Source organism: Trachemys scripta, chromosome 18, assembly GCF_013100865.1.
Source record: "Trachemys scripta elegans isolate TJP31775 chromosome 18, CAS_Tse_1.0, whole genome shotgun sequence".
NCBI classification, from domain to species: Eukaryota; Metazoa; Chordata; order Testudines; family Emydidae; genus Trachemys; species Trachemys scripta.
Window position 1 is genome coordinate 17,728,252 of NC_048315.1, and position 22,846 is coordinate 17,751,097.

Below are 22,846 nucleotides of genomic sequence, written 5' to 3' on the forward strand. Positions count from 1 at the left end.
CCAGTGCGATGCACAAACTAGGGGACGATAGGTGTTCCTCTGCCCAACTCACTTGTGGGGCTCGATAGAGTAAGCATGCTCTGAGCTTGCCTACTGGATCAAGCCCCACAGATAAGCTTACACTAAATTTCCAAGAGGTGGGAAAAATCTCCCTCATAGCTTTTAGCCTGGTGGTTAGGGTACTCACATGGGTACTCCTCTGTGCAAAAACGGCATAGGCACCTAATGCTAAGAGAGGGTACAGCTGAGAATCCCAAACAGAGGGAGGCATCCCCCTCTACCTTGAACTTAGGTGCTTATCTCCAAGAGAGGGGTGGGGCATAGGAGACATCCCTTGGCTTGGCATCTCCCATTGGCTAGCTTAGTTGAGGAGCTATCTAGCATGCTGGCTTTTGTGAATCCCATTCTGAGGTGTCCATCTCCCCGCATTCGTTATGTAGGGAGCTCAGGTGCTGAACTCAGGCTTTGTGAATCACACCGACTTTCTAGGCGCCTATAAGTTAGATGTGGCAACGCCCAGTGTCACCAAGCCCAAGTTTCTCTGTGAATCTAGCTGGAAGTGTATATCCACAAAAGAGATTTAGAAAAGGCTAGGTGCACAGAACCTTACATTCTTATTTTTTTGGATCTTCTACAATGACTCCCTACTCTTAAGAGACTTAAATGCTACTCATTGGGTCAAGATCTCATCTAAAATAAATTTTTGCAAGTGACCAATGCTAGGTCACCTGCACCCCACGGTGCTCCAGAGTCTAGAAAGTACTACTTATTAAAGGTACAAAGGGAATTCTAGGTATCTGCAAAAAAAGATATATATATATATATATATATGCACAGCTTACGTTAAAGAAGCAACCACATCCCTAGTGGAATGGCTCTCAAGCCCCCCCTTGAATAGAATATTTGATAAGCTTGTAACAGATGCATCTTATTGATGTATTAAAAAGCCTTTGCTGAAAGAAGAAATCTATATTTTATGGTCCAAAATCTGATAACAAAACAAGTTCATTTTGCAAGAAAACTTAAAGTGACAGCTGACTTTTTGGCAACCAGTTTGTGAAATATAACCTGAATGTTGAATTAACATGGCTTTAGAAGGACTAACAAAATGCTTCAAGAACAAGGGGGGTGACGGAAAGAAGGCAGCGATAACTAAGTGAACTCACAGAAGTAATATTAAATCTAATATGGGCAACAGAGGAGATACAGATATATGCCAGATGCTTGTATAAGATCATCCTGACAAGGTATCAGTACTCTGTAGTAAAAGCAACCCTGGACGTTTTCATTTGAGTAGCTCCTAGAGTAGGGAGTCTGCGCAGATCCTCACAATTAAGACAACTATTTGAAAATTAAGAATTGGAATACAAAAACATTCCTTTTGAAGAATCCACTTCTTTGCTACAGTAAAGCTTTTTTTTTTACCTGAGTAGCGGAGTCTTCACTGCTTTGCTTCATGTAATCTTCCAGCTCCTGTTTATCTTTCATTGTTTTTTCCAGCTGGTCATTAGCCTGCCTCATCATCACCTGCAGCTTTTTCACCTACATGGTTAGACCAAAAGATTGGAAGCAACCTTTCTTTAAAGGGCAAATCTGTTTCCCCAAAACATAAATGTAATGTAAAAACATTCTGAATTTAGAATTGAGAGTCACAAGAGTGCACAGGCAGGGGGGACACATTATAGATGTGTTAGAATTATTTTATGCTGTTGGCACAAAAATTACATATAATCTACTTTTGCCTTTGCTGCAGCAATTCTCCTGGTATCAGTAAATACAATAGAATTTATAAAGTGAAAAGCACTTAAGGAATTATTCAGTTCAGCCCAAAAAATCATTACAAGGATATTTCATTCAGGATGACTGCATAATGCATTTTTACTTTTTGGTAGAACACATTACTAAGTAATGTGGCATACTACTTGGCAAATATCTAAGTAATATGCATATGCAAGCATGCATGATTTCATACACAAATTGCAGCAAATTGGATTACAGCACTAAATTGGCATGAGCTTCCCAGAATTCGAAGTAGCTTAACTAAAATCCCTGAAAATAAAGTAAATAAGATAAAATGGCAGATAGTTAATAGCTACATTCTTGGCCGTTTCTACAGCTGCAATATCTCTGTACAGCCCAGGAAAAAAACCCTTACCTGATCTCTTGTCTCGGCCTCCTGAATTTGGATTCCCTGTAACTGCTTCTCATAATTAGAACACATATCACAGCGTCTTCCCAGCTTGTTTCCTGCATTCTGCACCTGGAGGACACAAAGATATTACTTGCCATAAAGACTTTAAAAGGAATGTCTGAGTGATATATAGACTCACTCATGTTGTGCAATCATAGAATGTTGCTGCAGATAAGAGCTATGGGTGTGGAAAATTTCTGGAAAAGACAGGAGCAAAAGTCATGTAGCAACAGGATTAAATTATTTTATGCCTAAAGAGCAATATAAACAGAAAGGACCCAAAGACAAGTGATCTAAATGGTTAGAGATGGAAAGACTTCGACATGGAGATCACAAAGACAGGGACTGTTAAGCTTAGAAACGAGACCAGTAAGAGGGGATGTGAAAGAGATATAAAAGATAAAGAATGGTAGAGAATGAAATAGGAACACTGATTTACTCTTACATAACATCAGGGTAGTCAATAAAAACAAGAGACAACTAAAAAAAACACTTGCATAGTTAACCTGTGAAACACACTTCCACCAGGTAGCACTGAGGCCAAAAGCTTAGCAGGATTTAAAAAAATTAAATTTTTACATGGATAAGAATAATATCACATTTTTTTTTTATTTTACAAAAATTGTAAGAAGTATAAACACTTATCCTTCTGGGCATAAGCCTGTGGTCAGGAAGAAACTTCCCCTATGAACAGATACCATAATTCCAAGTTTTTCATAAAAAACAATACAGGCAAGATTCCCAGCTGGTATAAATTATCATAGCACCCTTGATGGAGCTACACCAACTTACGCCAGGTGAGGATCTGACCCCATGCTTTTTAGGGCGCTTTCATAGCAAGACAACATCCTGACACTGAAGAAGTTCATGGGAGCTTTGCCATTGACTTCAGTGGGGCCAAGATTCCACATGTGGTCATTGTAACTCTCAGCAAAACACTATCAGTCAAGGCTCCTTCATGTTTTTTAACAGGCTTGGCTCTATATATGTCCAGCAAGGTGAAGTATGGAGAATGTCCTATTTTCTGAATGGCTTAAAAGAAATTGCAATACACATTTTTTCCAAAAGACTACAACACTTTTGGCATTTTTCTTGTAAATTTGTGATTCCCCCCCCCCCCCCCCAATAACTTTCCCCGCTTTTTGCTATGACATCCAACCAGCTTTAATTAGGGGGGTTTCTGTCACCTTCCTCTGCTGCACCTGTTACTGCTCAATGTCAGATAGGATACTGAACTAGATGGACCTCTATGTTGCCATTTTTACATTTTAATGGTTTTAATAGGGATTCAGACTAGTGTTTTATCAAAGCAATAGCTACAAGTCAGTGCTGTGAATTGGAATCTCATATGTATTTCTCACTCTTCTCACCGCCCACCCAGAGCTGTATTCATAGCTGCCTGAACTGTGGATTATATTCCTGCCTCCAGAATTAAGTGGAAACAGTATTTCTCTCAGAATTCCAAGAAAGGGCTGGAGTAAAATGTCATCCAAATGCCAAGGGAGCAAGAATATGTTCAGAAGGCTATAGAGGACTGGATTCATCCATGAAATCATTATAATGTAGAGTCTCCCTCTACACCACAAGGAAAAGATAATTGCTTTATTGTCGGTGTAGAGAGGTTCTCTTAAGCATGTTATGAATAGCCCTTCTGATTTCTAGTGTCCCAGTAATTCTCACAGGGCGATACTAGGATCACCAGTGTAACAATCACTACTACATCTGCCCTGTTTCTTTCTTCCCATTCTCCTTTTAGCATTCATCTCTTCACTCCTGACAATCCTTCCTCCTGTGTTTGCTTCAGTCTTGCCTTTTCTTCTCCCCTTTTTGTACTTGCATTTTTACCTTCCTTTCTTCCACTTTATTCCCTCCCATTTCCTCCATTTTAGAGTTTCTTCTTAGCCCTCCCCAGTCCCCCTTTACATTTTAGTCTATGTGGAGATGGTGGGCATAGTTGCTGAGCACAACTGCATTCCGTGACAGGAGAACGCGCCTGGGCTTTGAATTTGTCACCATATACAGTTATTAAAGGAACTGACACTTAGAACTCCCCAAAGTGGCACTTGCCTTGGTCAGCTCACAATGAAACTAACTAGAACTGTAATGTGTCAATTTCAATCTGCTGCATGGGGTCCAGGGAAATCTGTTCCTTACAGGAGCAAGTCCCTGAAAAATATGTCTGAAGTTGATTATATTGTAGCCAGTTTGGTCACTCACCTCTAAACTTTGTTTCCTGCATAACCCTTGGTGGACAAGGGGATCAGTGTTAGGCCCACCACTGTTTCCTGTTAGACTTCTTCATCCTGTCCTGCACCACATTTGGCTCTTCCCTCTCCCACATCTCACAGTTGCTTTATATTTTCTTCTCTCCTTTTCATTTCTCATCTTTTCTCTATATCTTTTCCCTTACTGCAAGGTCAAAACCACCTTTGAAGCAACAGTCAGATTCCTAAATCAGATCCCCTCTGCAGCCCTTCCAAGTGTAATACACTTCAGGGTTTCATGAAAAAGAAAGTTGACTCTGATTGTTCCTACTCAGGGGAGTCTCCATCTACATCAAGCACGCCTGATGCACAGAACTATCTTCAAATGGAAACTAACCAGGATCACATGAAGCTAGTCAATTTCCTTCTCCAGTTCCTTTGTAGCTGCTGGATTAAATAGGACTGCTCCAGAGCAATTCAGAAGCACTGAACACAGAAGCTATACTGAGGCAGGAAGACAAAAGACAGACTACTTACCTCCTTCTGAAGCAGATTCCATTCTGTCTCACTAACTAAGCGGTAACCACTAGGAGACACATAAGCACTCTCTACAACCTGTGTAACGCTGGAGAGAAGGGAAGCAGTCTCTTCTTGCTCTGGTGTCATTGCTTTGATTGCTTTTTCCTGATCTTTGGTTAACATGAATCCACTTGGCATTTGCAGAGACCCAAGGGAGGCAGTATCAAAGTTCTCAGACACTGAATCTGCTCCAACTAGTGGTCCAAAATCAGATTCATCCAGATTCCCAGCAGATTTTGCTTTGTGGTTGTATCCTAAAGTTTTGGACTGTAAAGATCCCGATGTCCCCAGGCTGTCTGTAGACTGTGCTCTCCGAAGTCCATCTTTAAACAGATCATTGTCTGATTTATTGAAAGACTCACCAGAAGATAATAACAAGTCTGTGTCTAATGAATGGACTGATCCATGAGCGCTATTTAAATGTACCTGAAATTGAAAAAAAGGGAAGGTAAGCCAAATTCCGGTCTTTGCACTGGAAGTAACAGCAAAACAAATCGAATACTGGGCGCCAAACATCCGACATGATAGCTACTGATTTAAATTAGCTTTGGTGAGAACATTTGTGACAGCTGAAATTAAGAGTGAAGAGTAAAGATTCAGAACCAAATGGTATACGTAGCTACAGAGTTTTCCCAACATTGTTCTGCTAACAGAGCTCCACTTCCCTAGGAAGTGCACCTCCCTGCCAGCTCACTTAGCAGTGAAAAACAAGCTACACAACATAGTACCATATTGATTATTTACAAAATTCTGCTTATTAGTGAAAGCAAAATTCCACTGCCAGCTAGCACAAACATCTCCTTTTCTAGAGCAAAGCTGGGCTTGATATCAACATCACTAACATTTAAAACAATTATTGTGAAATGATTATGAACTAAAGTCAACTGTATAAAAACAGGTGTATGTTTTTTTCCCCCCTTGCTTGTCTTATACAAAATATCCCTTTGTCCTCCTTGCTCAATATTTTTGTGAGATTTTAATTAAAGAACATGCTTCTCTTCTTAAACTACTGCAACGTATATAAATATATGCATGCATAAAGTAAACTGGAAAATTGAATAAGGGTGGAATTAAATGTGTCCATGCACTGAGGATTCTAACATCTCTACAAGCCATGTTAGCTTGATTCTCTGATCTACTCCTTAGAGTTGGGAGTCTGTGTATGTATTCTCTTAATCACAAAACCTAGAATTACAATGCTGTTTTCAAAAATATTTTCCAACATTTTGATTATTTCTGCTTTTAATTTAGAGATGTAAAGCAAATAGCATAGAAAAATCAGAGTCTCACTATTTTTTTCATCATTCAGTCTAAATTCTTCTAGGTGTTCTTGGTGTCTGTTCCAGAAATAGCACTTTCTAGGGTTGCCAAGTGGGCTGTCTAAATGGAGGAACTTGTTCCTTCCAACAGTCTGTAAAAGGCTGACTTTTGGTAGTATTCAGGGTTCAGTATAAATTGTATCTATCTAAATTGGGTTTTTATTCAGTAACCCTTAAGGCAAAGGTACATGTGTGCAGATACAGAGCAGTAATTTTTCAGTCCATGGCGTGACTCTTATTCTTTCCTATTTTGAAGAACTGAATAGAAGGCACTGTGTAAATAAGTAGAACTAACCACTGTCATTTAATTCAAATTCTGATTAAAAAAATCTGTATCTGAACAGAATTTGTAACATGCAAGCTTTCGCTCTAATGCAATTCTGAAATGAAGTTATTGATGGAAACTAAACAGCTTCTTAAATAAAATGGGCATGGTAGGCACTACTATTATGGAACAAAATATGCCATAGCATGAATTATGTTGTAGAGACTCAAGTCCATGTGTTAGACTTGAAGTATTCTGCTCATGCTGTTAACATAAAACTAGGCAGGAATGGTCAGGATGTAAATTACCTTAATGTTATTACAACTATTAGAGGAAAGCATTTTATTACCACATTTTTAAACACAAAATTAATCAGTAGTATTCTTAAAGTCATAATGCAACAATGGTACGTATTTTTAAAACAAAGAATCTCTAAGATTCTTCTGGATAAGGCTCAAATTCTGATCAAGAGAAAAGTCTGTTTGACAGTAAACTGCATCCCTATATGCAAGTTTTTGGAGAACTTCTGACAGTTTTTTTTTTTTTTTAACTGATCGATGTTGACGAATATCTTTCTTTTTAAATGTTTTTAAAAATTCCATTTTGAATAATCATCCAAGAGAGTAAAGCTAAAACACTTTAATCTGACTAATAACATTGTTTAGTTTTTTTTCCTGCAAGGACCCTTGCAACAGAGAAAACCTTCGATAGAATTTACATTTCACACATTTAAAAAAAAAAAGTCGAATGCTGGCTTTTTTTGCATGTATTGATTCATTATTTAAAGCTTGTCTAAGACTTCCTGAAAAATAGCAGCTTCCTTTTTTACGTTACATTTTGTAGGAAATGCAACACAACACATGCTTAAAATGGATATGCCTAAAAAGCAGGCCTAAAGAGTTTACGCTGTAACCAAGAGGTGGAATTCTGTGTAGGTTACATGTCATTTTAAAAAGATACAGAGAAGGTAACTAGGCGGATGCTACAGTTTGTGCACACAAGCAAATGATCCATGACTTGTAAAGCCTATTAAATGTTCTACAGAAGAGAGCTTACAGCTGAAGTATATCAAATTGTGTGAATGACATGACTGATTTGTAGGAGTCATTACTTTCTGTATGTATCCAAGCAAGCCATACTCTCTACTCAGAACATAAAATATTTAAGATATTCCAGCAGGCATGACTGCTAATGCTAAATAAATGCAGCTGTTTAAAGAAAAAAAAAAGGCAGTAGCAAATATTGTGTCCCAGGGAATTAAATTAAAGTAAAGTGTTCATAGACAAATGTTCTTTTCACTGGTTCCCAGATTCTTTAATTGGGGCACACAAATGCTAATGGCCTGCTGTACAGTTTATAAAACAAAGACTGTGAAAGCTAGCACTCTTATTGGAAGATGTGGGATAAAGCTAAATCTCAATGATTAGGTTATAGTTGATTTCTCAACCAATTCCAAGGCATCATTACACCATTTGAAGAAACTGAAAAAAAAAATCACTTTCTCTTACTAAACAGTCTTCTAGAACCCACGCCTTGTAGCATCCAATAGAGAAATGCATTCAAGCCAGCACACAAGGGGGAAAGTAGATTAAGGACCTGCACTCAATTTTAGATAGACCAAGACAAGGAAATTCAAATTTAAATTTTTTTATGCTTAACTCATCACATCAAATCGAGGCCTTGCAAGTAATCGGAGAACAGTAATGATCCCAAACCATGTGTGCACTGCAGTGTTTATTCATAACAATTTGGTTTAAGGCAAAGTGAATTTGATAATTTTGTAGTTTAAAGTCAATTCTTTAAATTACATTTTTATATATGTTTATTTTTAATTATTTTAAAAACAAGTTTGTTAACAGCAAAAAGGGCTACTGAACTGCTGGTGAATAGCAATACTTCTGTGATGGAAAAAGTGCAAATTATCAAATACTACTGACAATTTAAAAAAGAAAGATGACTGTGACTTCATTATGATAGTCCCGGGTGTTTTGCATGGCAGAAAGGTCTGGAACGTCTGTCTGTATTTTAGACTAGTTTGGGATGTGTATTTTACATTTTGTATATGGTTATCAAATCATTGTTAAACACTGTAAAGGTATATTAAACTCTCTCTCTCTCAAAATTCTCAGGCCTATGTTCTCTCAAAGATGTGCAAGGCCATGCACAGTCCCAAATCTATTTTTCTGGGATTGCATATAAGCTTTTACAGCATGGAACAAAGGGTTTTTTTAAGCAAAAATGTATCCTTACTAAGCTGCACATCCAAAAAATGAATGGTCAGGGAATCAGAGAGACTAAAGAAACGCTTAAAGAAAAAATGCATTTCAACTAGCCAAGTTTTATACTGTTTCTAAATTTCAAGTTGCGTATTCAATTTTACTTGCTTTTCACAAATGAACAATTGAGGCAATTTCAAATATTATTTCACGCTTCACAAAATGCACAGTAATAGTATAATTTACACAGTATATACCAAAAAAAAAAACGGATTGTTGTCAATGGTATCTCTCTTCTTTGGCAGTTCTAACGGGCTACTTAATACTGGGATACCCAGCTCAAGACGACGCAACGAAACTTCAGTGCAGAGTCCTAGCTTCTGGATTGAATAGAGCAGCTTCCCTTTGGCTGCTAAAAACATGGGAACAGATCCTCAACTTGGGAAAATTGTTGTAGCTCAACTGAAGTTAATGGAGCCATGACATTTTACACCAGCTGAAGATCTGTCTCAATTATTAGTTTATGGCCAAAGACTAATTTGATTGATACAAAATTAGCATGAAATTCACCAGGTACCAGTTAGCATGACAGAGAGAGGAAAATCTCATGTGTCATAATTTTGCTGGTTTTTAATGCAGAAGGCCTTAGACAGAGGATGGTCAGAAGTACAGGTTCTGATGCACACTTTCTAATTTTAATAATGTAATACAGTTCTGTTATACTGAAAATACAAAAAGTTATAATTCTAAAAAGCTTATCCATTGGAAGAGTCGTAGTTCAGTATTTATTCAAACAAATGCTATTCAAAAATAGTCACCATTTAGTAGGAATTATAGCCAGCAGAGGATAAACAAATACATACTTATCAAGAGTGCTTACTGAACACCTTGGGAAATGCATACTGTACAAAGTTGTTTTGAACTACTCATTTGTTTACCTCTTCATTAAGGAACTGCGTAAGGGATTCTTCATGCGTTAGAGAGCATACTACTTTTGTTTCATCATCTGGATCTTGTTGTTTCTGTTTCTTCCCTTTGCTAAGTCGCTGCTGTTCATCGTCTTCCTAGAAGCAAGTTGTAAACAAAAAAGCATTTAAACAGGATTCATTTCTGGCTTATTCCACAGGAATTTGAACTTGGTGGTCATCACATGAACTCCCCTAATAAATCAAACTGCAGAGGGAAGGTAACTGGGAGGGACGCTGATGGGAGAAAAACAAATATCACTTTTACAAGAGAAAGCTTCTACTTTAGCTCAGTGTGGCACCATATACCTCTCTCACTACTGGTGGCAGATTCATGGATCCACAGTGAGCTTTGTTCCAAAAGGAATTTCTTATTTACTTCCCTTCTTATGTCAAGTACCATGAAACAGGTAAAAACCCAAAACTGCTTAAGCTGGTTATCCTATGGAACTTGCTAGCAACATGCCTGTACACACTGAATGGTCCCAACTCCATTAACAAAAGCATGTAAATCAGAACAAAACGAGATTAAATTAACCTCCTTAGGCACACTGAAAAATGCAAAGAAACCATACAAGATGACAAACATCAAGGAATTTTTATTTTTTTTTTAAATTGTGATCTTGAAGCACACACAAAATCCTCAGCATAAGAAAATTTAACCTTTCTTTCTAGTAGCACTTGCAACAAAGTCCTTTTAATTTATTCAGGGGCCAATCACTGTTTAGAAAAAATACAAGGCAGTCAAAACCTGCCATTCCAATTTCCTTGACCCAGGCCTTGGATACTGGAGGTGACTTCCGAGCTTAATCTCAAGCCACTCTTACATTTCCATGTAATGAACTTGGCAGCATTGCCACACAACTATACCCGTATACTGGTAAGCCAGTATTTATCTATCAGTTTTTCAGAAACTTAGACAGAACCTTTTAATAATTTCTTAGAAGATGTAACTAATACATTTTACAAAGTATAGCCTAAATTAAGAGCCAAAATCATGTGTTCTCCTGTCCACAGATTGTACATTTAATAACTATTATATCGTATTAACTCAACAATGTCACACTATAAATAAAGTGAAGACACAAGAAACCTGATCCTTCTTTTTCAGTTCTTCAACTTGTCGGAGCTGTTCAGAGGTCAGAACGATTTCCATACGTTGCATGTCCCTCATCAACAAACGCTGAGACTCCAAGAACTGGTCATTGGCCCTCTGCCAGGTATGTTTCAATTGGTTATGCTGCTGTCGCTCTTGGTCTAACAGATGGCAGACTATTCAGGAAGCAAAAAGTGTTATTCTTAATTGGATTGTAATGGTTGACCATTTTACTTTTCTCCAGACAGTCTTGGGAATTAAAGTAACTGTTAGGACTCTTTGCAGAAAATAAATTAATCTGAGTTTAATAATTGAAACATATTAGGCTTTCTAAAGTCCCAAGAGTTGATAGGGTTAGAGGCATGAGTTACTAACAATAATATTCTTAACTAGGACACATTATTTCAATGCCCAGAAGCTGAAGAATGATAGGAATTTATCATAAGCAAAATTACTAATGCAATCTGTCTCAGGAGTTCATTTATTTCAAAGGAAAATTTGCCTCTTCATACTCCTTTTTAGTGGTATTACATGGTATTTGCAGTTGCACATGAGCACAAATGTGCACGTAGGCATACATCCTCCTTTCCCATTATTCATAAAACTGACATAAGAGTGTATGCTGATTAGAGTTGGGATCATGCCCTTTTGTGTTTCAACAATCCTTGGCATACTGTGTTACTAGAAACACATATTACTGTTACTAATAATTCTACCCAGGGATACCAGAAAAATCAGGATAACAATGAGAGCAAAGGCTGTGATACCATCAGAGCCTAGTACAAGTTCGACAAGTTCTTTGGTGAAAATAAGTGGACACCCTCTGCAAATATATGGAACAGTACTAGAATCATTTGTTGGGTAGAAACTTCAAGTGCCTTAGTGTTTAAAATATTTGGTCAGTAAGCCAAGATAAGAAACCAAGAGAAAAAGCTTTGTCTACATTGTCTTCCAAATCTTTAGCGTAGGCAAAAGTCAGACTGACTGCTGTTATGTAGTTACCTTCATGAAGTTCTTTCCGTAATTTCTCAGCATCTTCTTGCAAGACTGATTTCTGAGTATTCAGAACAGCCACATACATCTCTAAATCTGTCCTACATGACTTCTCAGCTTCCAGGTAATGGTTCAGTTCTTTAACCTGAGGAAGGTAAGTGAAGCGGGGGGGAGAGAGGGCATAACAATTTAGGGTTACAATTATAGAGATTTCATTTTTGTTATATATTACTGTATTGACTGTTGTGATTATGTGTAGTTGATGAGCTCAACTTTATTTATAGGAACAACAAATAACTGACGATCTATTGTGCAAGGACAATACATATTTAGATCATTATGTAAATTAGTTCCTCATTTATGTTCAGAGTACATAAGTATATAGTTAGAGATTTGGCAGGTAGCACTGAACCATGATGGCAACTTTGAGTATTTTCATGCTGACTCCAGTGACTCCAGAGTATCCCTACTAAAATCATGTATTGAGTCCTTGTATTTTGACATCCCCAGACAGTTAATTTATCTTTAAATAGCAAATGCAAGCAGATCATTAACAGTTTAAATGCTTTCCAGTAACACTGTTTTGGCAGCCAGGAGTAGGAACATATTACTGATCAGGAACATCTTATGCTGCATTTACATTCATAATGCTAAGGGCATATTAGTAGCGTGCCAACAGCCGGAAGGCTACATGTGCATATAAGTATATATAAATGCTATAATAAGAAATATATGCAGCCATATTATAAAGCTTGTACTTCTTTGCTACATCTAGACAATAGAAATTGAGTACAATGGCAAAATCCTACAGTTACACAGAAAGGACAGCTGGTGGCCACCTTTCATGATCTTGCCGTTTACATCCGGTCCCAAAGCCACACACTGTCCATAGCTGCAGCAGTACAGCTGAAATTCAAAAGGGGACAAGTTCTCCAAACGTATTTTGAAATAAAAATAATAATGGCTACAAGAGTCTCTAGTAAAGAATAAAACTGTCAGACACACAGATAGATGAACATAATTTGTTGGGGAAGAGTCAACATGGTTTTTGTAAAGGGAAATCATGTCTCACCAATCTACTAGAATTCTTTGAGGGGGTCAACAAGCATGTGGACAAGGGGGGTCAGTGGATATAGCGTACTTAGAGTTTCAGAAAGCCTTTGAGAAGGTCCCTCACAAAAAGCTCTTAAGCAAAAGTAAGCTGTCATGGGATAAGAGGGAAGGTCCTCTCTTGGATTGGTAACTGGTTAAAAGATAGGAAACACGCAAGGGTAGGAATAAATGGAAAGCAGTAAATAGTGGTGTCCCCCAGGGGTCTATACTGGGGGCCCAGTCCTATTCAACATATTCATAAATGATCTGGAAAAAGGGGTAAATAGTGAATGGCAAAATTTGCAGATGATACAAAACTACTCAAGATAGTTAAGTCCCAAGAAGACTGTGAAGAACTACAAAAGGATCTCACAAAACTGGGTGACTGGGCAACAAAATGACAGATGAAATTCAATGTTGATAAATGCAAAGTAATGCACATTGGAAAACATAATCCCAACTATACGTATAAAATGAGGGGGTGTAAATTAGCTGTTACCACTCTAGAAAGATCTTGGAGTCATTGTGGAGAGTTCACTGAAAACATCCACTCAATGTGCAGCAGCAGTCATAAAAGTGAACAGAATGTTGGGAATCATTAAGATAGGGATAGATAATAAGACAGAAACTATCATATTGCCTCTATATAAATCCATGGTACCACCCACATCTTGAATACTGAGTGCAGATGTGGTCGTCCCATCTCAAAAAAGATATATTGGAATTGGAAAAGGTTCAGAAAAGGGCAACAAAAATTATTAGGGGTATGGAACGTCTTCCATATGAGGAGTGATTAATAAGACTGGGACTTTTCAGCTTGGAAAAGAAATGACTAAGGGAGGATAGGATAGAGGTCTATAAAATCACAACTGGTGTGGAGAAAGTATAAATAAGGAAGTGTTATTTACTCCTCATAACACAAGAACTAGGGTCACCAAATAAAATTAATAGGCAGAAGATTTAAAACAAACAAAAGGAAATATTTTTTCCACACAACACAGCGTCAACCTGTGGAACTCCTTGCCAGAGGATGTTGTGAAGGCCAAGACTATAACAGGGTTCAAAAAAGAACTTGATAAATTCATGGAGGATAGGTCCATCAGTGGTTATTAGCCAGGATGGGCAGGGATGATGCCCCTACCCTCTGTTTGCCAGAAGCTGGGAATGGGCGACAGGGGATGGATCACTTGATGATTACCTGTTCTGTTCATTCCCTCTGGGGCACCTGGCATTGGCCACTGTTGGAATACAGGATACTGGGCTAGATAGACCTTTGGTCTGACTCAGTGTGGTTGTTCTTATGTTCTCTGCTGTGGCATACGAGAAGGGTCTTGTGGTCACTTAGTCTGTGCCTCCATATCCCCCCCCACAGCCTACAAAATAGGGAAAAATTTGTACTTCCCTAACTCACAAAACGTGTTGTATTAATATAGGTGGAATATATGGGTCAAAGGTGTTAATATAACCCAGTCACTGTTTAATATTAAACAGTGTTAAGCAAGGTTCCAGGTCTGATATACAGTTTGCTTAGTACCATGACATATACTCCATTAAAATAATAAATTATTACAACTGTAGTTTAAATTCGTCAGGATTTGTGAGGCAAGCAGATACCAAGGGTGGGACCATATGTAAAAAGTACCTAAGAATGGCAGACAATGAACTAAGCAGTCATAAGTCTTTGATTTCTTATGAAAACTATAGCATCCTAACACAACAACATGAAATCAAAACTACCAGACAACTCTGGAGGGGTTCCCAGGAGTTTACCCTGATCGTCCACAACTTTAGATGTAACACCATGACATGACATGGAAGTCATGACAGATGCCCAGAAGTACAGTTCCAAGATCACCTTCCTGCTGCAACATACCATAAATGTTGGGGCCACATTTTCGCACACTAGGATGCAAATAATTCCCACGGACTTTGGTAAGGGTTACTCAATCTATGGGGTGGGAAATAGAACTCCTGGAAGATTGACATGGGGAGGGGTGGAAAAGCAGGAGACAGAGACTGCTCTCACTGATTGACTCCTGCCTGAAAAGCATACAAATTTGGGAAAACAGTTGTGTGAGCTCCCAGATAGATTTGAGGGACTTCAACAGGCCAAAAAACCAAAACCAAACGATCACTCGTTATATACCATCTGGCAAGGCTCAGGCCAACCTAGCGCCTAAATAATACTTTGCACCTTATGAACAATAGAAATTGATGAAATTAAAACTAAAACTTCAACATATTTGTGAGGCAAGTAAGTGGAGGCAAGGGATCAAAGAGTCAGAGAAGTATGTCTGGCAAGGACTTACTTGCTATGCAAGACAAACTGCAATCCTTCCTGATGGTGCAAGAAGGATGACTGAAACATCCAATACGTGAACTTTAAATGGACAAAATGTTGGAGTTGAACAACAGCATTAAAGATCTAAGTCAGCATTAATGGTGTCAACTATCACCTCTTTTGGTGGGAAATACTTTATAAAATGAAACCCATCATTAAAAAAAAAACAGTTACAAGTTTTACAAAATTCAGGCTCGTGTACCTATTTTGTGGGTATCCCACTAGGAGAGAGACCGATTCCTGTAACATTGATGAAGTTGCTACCAAAATTGCTCATCCTGAATAATGTAGATGATCAATTATGTTTAGACAGAAGCTACTGAATACTTGTAAAAGAACAGGATGAAAAGAATAATTCCAGATGCTATCATCATAATCTTTATGAAGAAAGTCCTGACAACTTTGGAAAACAAGAATTTATAAGAGGGAGAGGAATGGATTCACGTTTTCCCTGACTTCAGTCTAACAATGCAAATCAAGAGTGAGGCACTAAGGGGAAAAAGCAGAATCTTATTCCCAGACAAAATCTGGGCTATTCAAAAAACAAAAATAATCTTCTGGATGAGAAGCCTGTAAACTGGAAAGAATCCGCAAGGAACATGAGGAAGAGAAACTCAAATCACTGATGAGTATGGTCTGCCAGTCAGACTGGTGTGCTTCTTCCCCCTCTTCAAGAAAAAAAAAAAAAAAAAAAAAAAGATGTATATTGTTCTGTATGTGAGGGACATCCATTAGCCTTTGAAATGGATGTATACTGTAAGTTTGCAAGGCAGGCTAATACTTTACTTACCTTTCTTGTAGCTCCTGAATACTCTGGATCTTTTGGGAATTTCAGTATATTTGATTTCTAAGATGGAAAAACAGATGCTTCAATTGCCACCTTCCCCTCCCCATAAACAGTAGACAAAACGCAGCTAATCTGTGGCAATATAGTGCTTGTTTCTTTATTCCCTTTGGCTGATTTTTTTTTAGAAAATTGGGTTAAACATGTCTTCTAGCCTAATGGATGGAGCAAAAATTTTGGATACGTAAAGCTTTATAGAAAAAATGCTAGAAGTTGCTGCTAAGAGATCAATGTAAGATGTAACAAAATTCTAAGAAAGTGAATCTAGCAACCTCTGGAGGAGAAGCCCCAGTTCTAGAAGATTAAAAACACTGCTGATTACAAAACGTCCTTTGTGGCTTTAAATGGCCTATAATGTAGTGACACCTAATTGCTTGAAAGGACAGACTATATCTACCCATATGGAGCTTTATTACTGATATTTCTGATCACCTAAACTACATGAGCTCAGCTTTAAGCATGAATAATTTTTACACGCTACCAGATCCTCAAAATAGAAACACAGCTTAATATGTATAGTCTAGATAAATAGTATAGTTTTATTTGCAAGACAAGGGCAGACACTTAAATTGTTCATTTCCCACTTCACATTACATCTTTATTTGTGTATCTGATGCAAAGTTTGCAATCAGTTGTTTGTATCAATAAAATTGCCATAATGCAAGATGCACATTCTCTCTGCAGATATAGATTAAAATAATTAGAATTTCACCTTACCTTTGAAGCCTCCTGTTCTTTTATCTTTTCTTCAGCTTCTGTTAGTTTTTCCTTTAAAACTGCGATCTCTTTCTCCATAGGCATCACAACTGAACGAAGTTTCTCAGCATCCTCTTGGGCCTGAAATCAGTTGGTAATGTGTTAATGTAACATATTACTTTGCAATAAAAACAAAAAGTCGTCTTCCGCAAGAGAAATGAACAAAATCGATATGCCAAAAATCAAACCACACTTTTGCTTATAATATTTGTTATATTACTTATATATTTAGCTAGTCCCAAGTGTTCTCTAGGATAAAATAAAATTCGTCCCATTCGTTGAAAGCAATGTAATTGGCCAAATTCATCCATGGATGTACATGTGTCTGCTTTTACAGGAGAAAGCTAGTACACTTTCCCCTTCCTAACTAGAACGATCATGAGTTTTAAAACATGTACATAGAGTTATTCTGTATTTAAAAAGCGTAGCCTTTTCACCAAGAAGATGCTAGGTAGAATACAGAGAGAAAGGGACAAAGATCATGCAATTGCAACACAAAGTTAGTTACTGACTATTGGCTTACTGACTCTGGAGGTTCAAAAGGCACAGGTAACATACAGTAATACTGTATAACTGTTTCATGGGCTTTGGAAGGCTACTTTTAGATTTAAAGAATTATTGATAAAGCATCAAGCAATTTTCAGTGTTACCATACTATGTATTTCAAAATCGGATAAACAAAGCTGTCAAAAATATGGCTTTTTTTCAGTTAGTGCTGAAAAAATTAAAAAATTGGATGAGAGAATGAAAAGACTCCTATGAGAAAGCAGGAAGAGGAGGAAAAAGAGAGCCAGGTAAAAAAATAGTAAGAATTAAAATAGGACAATGCAGTAAGTACTCAAATTCAGAAGTATGTAGGTTGGAAGCTGGCCTTGATATCCTGACATCTGACATTTTTTCAAGTGTGTACTGGAGCCTTTCCAAGTTACAAAAAGTGACTGCTCCAGCAGAATCAGCAGCAATTATTCAATGGAATTCTTCAGACTCAAAAATTCATAAGTAACAATATAGAGCTATTGTTTAAGCTGGAAAAAAATCTAGATGCACCATTTATTTTTGGTTTCTGTTTATGGATTGGAACCTCATTTTTTTCCTCTAGCTTCTGTTGGAGGAGGTTGGCATAAGGATAAACAAGAACTGCAATTCAAAAGAAAAGCTTCAAAGAGAACATTTCATGTAGCAGTAGATGTTACCAGCCAAGGCAGCACTAGCACTGACCAAATTCCTGTTTTCTGGTCAATCTGCCGACAAACACTTGTTTTGAACACAACTTCCAATTATGAAGATAGCTAATGAAATATCCTAATTGTTTTAAAATATGTTTTGGCATGTTCTCTTTTGAAAGAAGATGCCAATTTCTTCATGCTTCGCTCATTTCTAATGCACCTTGCCACTGCCATTTCTGCCTGTCTAAACAAACAAATCTGTAAGAATGAGAAACCACCTCCACAAAGCATAGTAAGTTCACTGCCTACAAGGAGGAACTGGCAATGTGTAGTAGATATGCCTCACTGGCACACAACAGGCAGCCTAGCAATTAAGTTCTTCAAACACCAGGAGCAGGAGTTGAAACTCCAAAGCTGCTTTGCTGAAGATTTCTCTCAATTGTACTGTTCAGTGGATCTGAAACCCCCACAGCTGCTCACTACAGCCTATATTAAGAGACAATCTAAATTTTTTCAGGACTTTAATAACTTCTCTAACAATCTCTTTTCCAACTACTACTAGCATCTCCAACAGCCTTTCATTGCAAGTTTTAATTTCTCATGGCTGAGTCCTGAACACAAAGTAAAGGACCATTTTAATCTCTACTGCTGTACCTGGTGAGTTCAGTGAAAGAGCAAGGGAGGTCAGCGAAGGCAAAACTGGACTGTTCAGCAGCAATCAAGTGGAAAGATAGAAAGTGATATGTAAATTTCAATGGGATTGATTTTGCTACAGTTTTTCCCTTCTCTGTGGTTAGAAATAAGCATTTAGGCTCAGAATTAAAGTGTGCGTAAGATACATATAAAGGTCACTTCAACACTGTAATACTGAACTGTGCATTCCAGGATTGTCTAACTTGCTTGGTCATTGGTCTCCTTTCCACATCTGCAACTACTATAAACTGAGGCAAAGCCTAATCCTGGGTGTCCTAGAGAAGGCTGAAGGTCCTACTCAATTCTTATTAAAAATACAGTACCTAGCCTGTGGGAGAAGTTTGCTTTCAGGGAGTGCATTCTGTTCTTCAGTATTTATTAGACACCACGAGAAAGAATGCTCTGCAAGGCTCATGCAGGTATAACTTCATAGAGTTTAAGGCCAGAAGGGACCATTAAATCATCTAGTTTGACCTGCCGTACAAAACAGGTCATTAAATTTCACCCAGCTATCTCTGTATTGAGCCGAATAACTTGTTCTTGGCTAGAGCATATCTTCCAGAAAGGTATTCAATCTTGATTTGAGGACATGGAGACATGGAAAAGCCACCACTTCCCTTGGCAGTTTGTTAAAAATTTGGGACTAATTTCTAACGTGAATTTCACTTCAGCTTCCAACCACTGGTTTTTATTATACTTTTCTCCGTTAGACTGAAGAACCCATTAGTACCTCGTATTTTCTCCCCAAAAGAGTATTTTTACAAAAGAGTAATCAAGCCACCACTCGATCTTCATTTTGATAAGCTAAACAGACTGAGCTCTTTAAGTCTCCCACTACCAGGCATTTTTCCCAGCCCTTGAACATTTTTGTGGGTTTTCTGCACCTTCTCAACTTTTTGATCATCTTTTAAAAAATGTTGATACCAGAACTGGATGCAGTATTCCAATATTGGTCTCATCAATGCCATATACATAGGTATATGCCACAGCATTGCACTGGGATCCCATGTTCAGTTGCTATGACACCCAATTGCTTTCCAGAGTCACTGCTTTCCAGTATACAGTCCACCATTCTCTCTAGGTAAGGACTACATTCCTTGTTCCTTATGAAGAACTTTGCATGGGCTGTATAAATGCATTTTATTTGAATGGGTCCAGTTTACCAAGTGATCCATGTTGTTCTGTATGACTGTTCTATCCTCATCATTATCATTCCACCAATCTTTATCTTTATTTATTTTATCAGCAGTGATTTTACACTGACTTCCAGATCATTGATGAAACATTGGGCCTAGTACTGATTTTACACTTAATGTAAAATAATGGCAAAGCTGATATGGGGATTCAATTAATAAAAAAAGAAAATTTAAGGATGGAATATAATTAATACCAGTGAACTTGGTTGGAATGGTCACACTGAATATAAACCAGGTCATGATCACTGGTCCCTAGGCAACCATGAATTTACAGTCCAGTGATGGATTCATCTTTATCTGTCATAATGAGGTCCAAACTAGAGTTACCTCATGTTGGTGCAATATGTTTGTGTTAGAAAATGTATACTTTTTAGAAACTCTAACTGTATGAGACCTCAAGCATACCTTCAAAACTGAAGTCCCACATACCACCACAAATTTTTCTTTCCACACATTAGAGACAAATTCTGAAGGAGTAACTCATCTTGTCCTCCAGTTTGATTCGGTAGTCTGTAGCAGATCCCCACCAGTATCCCCTACTGGGTTTTATTAGTTAGAACACTGATCCCCATGCATTCAAAATCCTATGGTTCTGAGTTATTAATGACTCTAAAACAGGTAACGGTGTCTTTAATGTAGAGTACCAAGCTCTCACAATCTCTTTTTACCCACTCTATCCTTCCTACCAACATTATAACAAGTGACCCCAATCGAGCACTGCTACTGAAAATCTCCGAATTGCAGTGCAAGGACACACCGACACCTGAAGTGGAGCACCCAAAGTGACACACATCTCGAAGAACCCTCGTTACTACATAAGGTGAGTAACTTCCTCTTTTAACGTTCTAATCATGCAAGTTATCCCAGCAGGTTTCAGTAATGTCAATTACATCAAATTTCTTAATGATAATTTTTGAATTCCCGTACTTGTTACTCAGACTCTTAGCACTGGTATATAAGCAACTGAAAAATGTCTTCTCTTCACATTCTTTGCCACATCGGTTCAATTTATTCGCAAAATGCTGAGTTTGAATCACACCAACTGATCTTCAGATGGTGAATAAGCGATGTGAGATGATAATCTTAGGAAAAAAAGATCTTGTAGTGAAATCTCCCACTCACTTAAATGGTCCCAAAAATTCACCCCAGGCTTTTTATGCAAATCTATTTAAGAGAAGAAAATGAATGAACCCTTCCAAATTTCTGACACAGTCTGAATTATTTCTAATACTTTTTCCCCCCTCCCAAAAAAGTTTTCCATCAGATATCAGCTACTTTTTTTTAAAAAGGGAAAAAAGTCTGAAAGACCTCACACAAACAGAAGGGAATAGGAAAAAATTTATCTGTGCTTGCCTGAAAATTTCCTTTGGAGTAATAAGGTCCTCAGATCCATTACAATTGGCACTTAAACATATTTGCAGCTGGGGGCAGAATAAGACCTGTCAGGTACTGGCAGCAGGGGAATGCCCCGCTCTCTGAAATTCCCTCCAGCTGAGAACTTCCACAGCCAAGATCACTCATATTTATGTTTCTAAATTACAGATTTTGTGAACTATACTTTGAAGGGGTGGGGAAGAAAACAGCTTCCTCTACTGCAAAGCATGGTAACTGCTACTCCTTGGATGTCAATTTCCATCTCTATTCTGGATGACTGTTTATCTCCAAAGTGAGCTGGATCTGTGGATCTTATTACTTATAGTAAGGAAAGTTTTCAGGTAAGCACAGATTTTTCCCATTCTTCTTTGTGCTAAAGTCCTCAGAACCATTACAAGAGGATTTTCTTAGCAGTGTGCTCTGAATGTGGGAAGCAGGATTATCCTTTAAATATGGATATCCAAAAGGGGAGGCAAGGGGGCTTCCTGGACCTGAGAGGGGCCCAGCCCCTAGGAGCACATGCAGTGACAGTGACCGGAGGGCGAGGGGGAGAAGAGAGCGGGGGGGGGGGGGGGACTGGGGAGTTCTCCTCTCTGGCCCCAGCCCCGGGGCAGCCTGCCTGCACCCCAAGCTCCTCATCCCTAGCCCCACCCCACCCCAGAGCCCACACCCCCAAGCCCTCTGCCCTAGTCCTGAGCCCCTCCCACACCCCAAACCCCTTATCCCCAGCCCTCACCCCCCCACACACACACTCCAAACCCCTCAGCCCCACCCCAGTAATTTTGTTATGTGCACCAATATGTGGAGGGGACAGGCCGGGGGGGGGGGGGGGGGGGGGGGGGGACGACATGACTTGGATCATTCTGGGCACCACTAAAAATTATACAAACTTGCTGCCCCTGCCTAGAAACTCTACCCTTTTTTATTGCATGGGAACCACATGGACCAGATAGGTCTGCATTTTCCCCAAAGTTCTCAGCCTGGGATATGAGAAAGAATCACCAGGAGTGGGGGACCATTAGAGGTGGCAGCAAAGACCCTTTACTGCACTTTGGGAGGAGGCAGCAGTGGCTGAGCTCTGCAGTCAGAGATGTGGTTGCTGGTGTGAGCTATAAGGGCTCAGAAGTGATCTTCCATCTAGCACACTGCACTATGGCTTCACTCCTGTCATGCAGATGGGGGAGATCCTGAGCCCTTTCTTTTCCATTATGCCTGACTCCTATCCTGCTCAGGAAGGGGGCCAAGACAACCCCACCCAAACCAGGCTGTGAAGGAAAGTGCACTCTGCTCACAGAGCCAGCCAAGCACTCCAGTGTAGGGTTACCATACGTCCGGATTTTCCTGGACATGTCCGGCTTTTGGGGGCTCAAATCCCCGTCCGGGGGGAAATCCCCAAAAGCCGGGCATGTCCGGGAAAATCGGGAGGGCTCGGACGGGGCCTCTTTGGCCGGGGCCGGGGGCATGGTGCCGAGCCGGGCCGGGCGCGCGGTGCTGGGCCGGGGTCGCGGTGCCAGGCCGGGGGCGCGGTGCCGGGCCGGGGACCGCGAGCCGGGGGG

The 22,846-nt window shown here is 39.0% G+C and overlaps 1 protein-coding gene across 3 annotated transcripts in view; it reads right to left on the reverse strand.

Annotated features, from left to right (window-relative positions):
- RABEP1 (rabaptin, RAB GTPase binding effector protein 1) overlaps nt 1-22,846 on the reverse strand; it is a 76,611-nt gene that overhangs the window by 19,032 nt on the left and 34,733 nt on the right. For 2 of the 3 annotated variants that reach the window (XM_034752741.1, XM_034752739.1), the window contains 8 exons: nt 16,823-16,942; nt 16,052-16,108; nt 11,838-11,973; nt 10,833-11,011; nt 9,713-9,838; nt 4,933-5,400; nt 2,156-2,260; nt 1,426-1,542 (listed from right to left, as the gene is read on the reverse strand). In XM_034752741.1, coding sequence (XP_034608632.1) covers nt 1,426-1,542; nt 2,156-2,260; nt 4,933-5,400; nt 9,713-9,838; nt 10,833-11,011; nt 11,838-11,973; nt 16,052-16,108; nt 16,823-16,942 — 1,308 coding nt within the window. The remainder of the gene's footprint in view (nt 1-1,425; nt 1,543-2,155; nt 2,261-4,932; nt 5,401-9,712; nt 9,839-10,832; nt 11,012-11,837; nt 11,974-16,051; nt 16,109-16,822; nt 16,943-22,846) is intronic. The other variant, XM_034752740.1, reaches the window with a different exon arrangement.